Source organism: Homarus americanus, unplaced genomic scaffold (genome assembly GCF_018991925.1).
Source record: "Homarus americanus isolate GMGI-L3 unplaced genomic scaffold, GMGI_Hamer_2.0 scaffold25129, whole genome shotgun sequence".
In the NCBI taxonomy this organism is placed as follows: domain Eukaryota; kingdom Metazoa; phylum Arthropoda; class Malacostraca; order Decapoda; family Nephropidae; genus Homarus; species Homarus americanus.
This window is the reverse complement of record NW_024734008.1, coordinates 482,508-487,946: the sequence shown is the minus strand read 5'-3', so window position 1 is coordinate 487,946 and position 5,439 is coordinate 482,508. Positions and strand designations below refer to the sequence as shown.

Sequence of the window (5,439 nt, the reverse complement as noted above, 5' to 3'; positions counted from 1 at the left end):
AGACACACGGGTACACCTAGGCTACACCCAGCTAATCTTTTTTTAACACTTGGCGCATCAGAAACTAAATATTAATAAACGAGAGAGGTATACCAGGCTTAAGGAAAGACCCACATTTTTCACCCTAATGTACAGGAGTTATAGAGTCTATTATGCCTTGATATATAGACGTTGGTTTAAGATTCTAATCCATGCGTATGAATCATTTATTACGCATTATTGATGAGCGTGTTGGCGGTGATACGGGGAAGCTCAGATAGATGACTTAGTGAAGAAAATTATAATACGGTTTAGTTACGTGTTAAAGAACCAGGTAAACTGTTCTAATTTTTATGGTTAATTGCAGGTAGATGATTAATTAGGTCATAAAGGTGAAGTGAAGTGTTAGAGTAGAGGGAATCTTATAAGTAGTGATTGATAAAGGAGGAATGTAGGTAAGGGTTGATGAAGGAGGAATTAAGAAGAAAAAGAGTTGAATTGGTTTTTGATAATGATGTGGAAATTATGTTGATAAGGAGAAGTACAATTACACCTTTTACACCTGAATGGATTATAGAGAGTAATTCGGATTATTAGATTATTCCCTTAATTTATTTCACCAGATGATTATACACCTTAGTGCTAATATAACCTAACCTAACTTATCCTAACCTAACCTAACCTAACCTAACCTAACCTAACTTATCCTAACCTACTCTGACCTAAGCCAACCTAACCAAACCTAATGCTAATACAACCTAACCTAACCTAACCTAGCTTACTTTGATTTTCAGATACGTTCTTATGGGTAAAATAATTAACAGCTTAAATAATAACGATAATAAATACTAAACAGGTAACAGCAGCACTAATTAATATTCTCACAATTACTCCTATCCAATTTCAATTAAGTTTATTATTGGAAATTTTAATAATACGTAGCTTTAATTGGACTAACGTGAATTAAGCTACCCGTCAATATCATTAGTATTGTTATGGTTCACTCTGTGCCTGTATTTTTTTTCTGTGTAATTAAATTAACATCAATAACCTTAACTATTATTTCCTCAACTCTAAATTAGTAAATATCATAAGGTTTAAGTTCAATATCTAATATACTATAGGACTAGACGTGTGTCTGTCTGTCTGTCTGTCTGTCTGTCTGTGTGTCTGTTCTGGGCAGCCGAAACGGCACAATCGTTTTTCATCAAACTTGGTGGAAAAATCCCAAAAATTCGTTGAGTGGAACAAACCTGGTCCCATGTCGATGGTTTCTTTAGGAAGGCATTAATTAACAATTTTATTTACGATGGAAAACGATGCAAGTCTACGGACTTAGCGCACCTCATTCACTGTCGCTCACCAAGCCGCAGCGCTCAAACTTTCACCGGGCACGAAGGGCCAGCGATCACTTGTCTAAATCCTATGAATCTTACGATTCAATGCCTTTAAAAATAGTAACTTATTCTTTAATTATTCATTTACATTTCTTACATACACCCAATCATCAACCATTATACTATTCTTCTATTTACTCTAATTTCCTCTTTGGTTTTCTCTTTATTTTCACACTTTATTCATATTTACTCCATTTTATTTATTATATTCCCTTTAGGTCGTCAGTTTATCTTCATTCTCTTATATTAGTTAAGTAAATTATAATACTTTCTTGTTTATCTTGGGAGGAATATATAAGACTCATTTGTTACCCGAGGCTTTGTTATGAGTGGGGAGAGAAGGTAGGGAGAGGAGAGAGAGGGTAGGAGAAAGGAGGAGGTGAGGAGGAATGGTGATAATGGATGATGAGTGAGGAGATAGAGTGGTAGGTGGGGTGGGGGGGAGGAGAAGGGAGGGAGCAGGGAGAGAGGATGATGAGAAAGGACGAAAGAGAGGGCGAAGAGGAAGGAGGTGCCAGGAGGGAAGAGGGGGGAGGACAGGGGAGAGGGAGGAAGCTGAGAGAGAGGAGGAGTTGGGAAGAAAGTTGGGGAGAGAGAGGGTTGGAGAGAGGGAGGGAGGGAGAAAGGTAATGAATGATGAGGCAAGCAAGACAAGATGGTATGAGGGAGAGAGAGACAGGGACAAAGTAGGAGGGAAGAGGACATTATGGATGAGAGGCAGAAGGGTAATGAATGAGAGGTGAACACGACGAAGATATGAGGGGAGGAAGAGAGAGAAGAGAAGAGAAGAGAAAGGGGAGGATGGAGGATAGAGAGAAGAAGGAGGATGGAGGAGAGAGAGGAGAAGAAGGAAGGAAGGAGAGGGATGAGAAGAGGGAAAGGAGAGAAAGAAAGAAAGAGTGGGGGGAGAGGGATAGAACTGATGAAAGATGTGGACGAGAGATAAGGGACAGGATGACTGAAGCACCTCAGAGACGATCAAAGAATAGTTGGTCCTGAGAGATAAGAGACGAAACAGGGGTAGAGAGCACTGGACACCCAAATGTAACCGGGAGCCATTAGAACTTATGGTCGCTGGAGATAAAGTGTTCTCTCTCTCTCTCTCTCTCTCTCCCTGCACAACATCATGGTGTCGGGTTTATGGGTCTCCAAGTGTCTCATATGTGTTTCTGGTCCGTGTGTCCTCGAGGGGGAGGCTGTCTCATATGTGTCTCTCGCCCACATGTCTCTTATGAGGGTCTGGCCGTGTTGTGTGTGTGTGTGTGACGGGGAAATGGCCATCTATGGTGATGACAGACATACATACAGACAGACAGACAGACACACACACACACACACAAAACACACAGTTATACATACATACAGACAGACAGACAGACACACACACACACACACAGATACAGACAGACAGACAGACACACACACACACACACCTTAACTGGTCACTTGAAGAAAATAGTGAGAAAATTACATCCAAAATGGCTTCAGAATTAACTTAAGAGTCTACCTTAATAAGTTCACTCAACACCAATTAGGAGAAGAAATTAGGGTACAGTGTGTGTGTGTGTGTGTGTATGTGTGTGTGTTTATTTTATGTATGTATGTATGCATGTATTTTATGTATGTATGTATGAATGTATGAATGTATGATCAAAGACTCTCAAATCCCACAGTCTGGTAATACAGCAAAAATGAGCTTCTCATTATAAACAGATGAGAGAGAGAGAGAGACTACGAGTGCGTCTCCTAAAAGAAGAATAATTAGCAACATGAAAGGTGAGCCTCTTTAAAACACCCCTAAGAGGCTTAACGATACCGTCTACTTGTGAGGAGTCTTGACACATGTTCCCTCACTAAACACCATTAATGACCTCATACATACATACATACATACATACATGCATACATACATACATACATACATACATACATAGGGGTGTAGGGAGGAGGGGGTGGGAAGAGGGAAGGAAGACGTTTCCAGAAGTCGCCTTTTTTAACTATGGAGCTGAGAGGAGGGTGGAGGGGTGGAGAGGGGGGAGGAAGTGGAGTAAGGTGGAGGAGGTGGAGTAACGTGGAGGAGGTGGAGTAACGTGGAGGAGGTGGAGTAACGTGGAGGAGGTGGAGTAACGTGGAGGAGGTGGAGTAAGGTGGAGGAGGTGGAGTAAAGGTGGATGGTAAGGTTCATAGAGACGATCATACTCTGTTTACCTTCCCTCTTTCATCTCTTGTGTGTGTATGATAGTCTCTCTCTCTTCTCTCTCTCTCCCACTGACTACCCTACATGAATAACATTGAAGAAGAGAGAGAGAGAGAGAGAGAGAGAGAGAGAGAGAGAGAGAGAGAGAGAGAGAGAGAGAGAGAGAGAGAGAGAGATCCTGGCCCCAGTCACCACATATAACTCAGACTTCAATACCCCGTAAACTGAGATGGAGCGTTGGTCGAGGCTGAGCCAACAGCAGGGAGAAGATGGACCAACAGCAGGGAGAAGATGGACCAACAGAAGGAGAAGATGGACCAACAGAGGAGGTGGGACCAACAGAAGGGAGAAGATGGACCAACAACAGGGAGAAGATGGACCAACAGAAGGAGAAGGTGGACCAACAGCAGGGAGAAGGTGGACCAACAGCAGGGAGAAGATGGACCAACAGAAGGGAGAAGGTGGACCAACAGCAGGAGAAGATGGACCAACAGCAGGGAGAAGGTGGACCAACAGCAGGGAGAAGATGGACCAAAGGGAGAAGGTGACCAACAGCAGGAGAAGATGGACCAACAGCAGGAGAAGGTGGACCAACAGAAGGAGAAGGTGGACCAACAGCAGGAGAAGATGGACCAACAGGAAGGAGAAGGTGGACCAACAGAAGGGAGAAGGTGGACCAACAGAAGGAGAAGATGGACCAACAGGAAGGAGAAGATGGACCAACAGGAAGGAGAAGATGGACCACAGCAGGAGAAGGTGGACCAACAGAAGGAGAAGGTGGACCAACAGAAGGGAGAAGATGGACCAACAGGAAGGGAGAAGATGGACCAACAGCAGGGAGAAGATGGACCAACAGGAAGGAGAAGATGGACCAACAGGAAGGAGAAGATGGACCAACAGCAGGGAGAAGGTGGACCAACAGAAGGAGAAGATGGACCAACAGCAGGGAGAAGGTGACCAACAGCAGGAGAAGATGGACCAACAGGAAGGAGAAGATGGACCAACAGGAAGGAGAAGATGGACCAACAGCAGGAGAAGGTGGACCAACAGAAGGGAGAAGATGGACCAACAGGAAGGAGAAGATGGACCAACAGGGAAGGAGAAGATGGACCAACAGCAGGGAGAAGATGGACCAACAGGAAGGAGAAGGTGGACCAACAGCAGGAGAAGATGGACCAACAGAAGGAGAAGATGGACCAACAGGAAGGAGAAGATGGACCAACAGCAGGGAGAAGGTGGACCAACAGAAGGAGAAGATGGACCAACAGAGGAGAAGGTGGACCAACAGAAGGGAGAAGATGGACCAACAGGAAGGAGAAGATGGACCAACAGAAGGGAGAAGATGGACCAACAGAAGGAGAAAAGTGAAGTCACTTGTCTCTACCTAAGGACGATCACCTGAAGATTAACCACCCTAGCTTATTTACATTGATAATTAAAGACCCTAAGACTATGTATGTATGTATGTATGTATGTATGTATGTATGTATGTATGTATGTATGTATGTCAAGCTGTAACTCGATTCCTCCCTCAACTCGGTAAAGTTTCTTGACACTCCTTGTTTAGTATTCGTGTGTGTGTGTGTGTGTGTGTGTGTGTGTGTGTGTGTGTGTGTGTGTGTGTGTGTGTGTGTGTGTGTGTGTGTGTGTGTGTGTGTGTGTGTGTGTGTGTGTGTGTGTGTGTGTGTGTGTGTGTGTGTGTGTGTGTGTGTGTGTGTGTGTGTGTGTGTGTGTGTATGTGTGTGTGTGTGTGTGTGTGTGTGTGTGTGTGTGTGTGTGTGTGTGTGTGTGTGTGTGTGTGTGTACAGTGCCTAGTTCCCAGAAAATAGTCAAAAGAATACCCAGAACAGAGCCACTGAAATATTC

The 5,439-nt window shown here is 43.8% G+C and overlaps 1 protein-coding gene across 1 annotated transcript; it reads left to right on the top strand.

Moving 5' to 3' along the window:
* The first annotated feature begins 4,590 nt into the window (after window positions 1–4,590).
* On the top strand, window positions 4,591–4,941 carry LOC121870122. Its single transcript, XM_042371893.1, has one exon. The coding sequence runs from the start codon at window positions 4,591–4,593 to the stop codon at window positions 4,939–4,941; it is 351 nt and encodes a 116-aa protein (XP_042227827.1).
* Window positions 4,942–5,439: the final 498 nt, after the last annotated feature.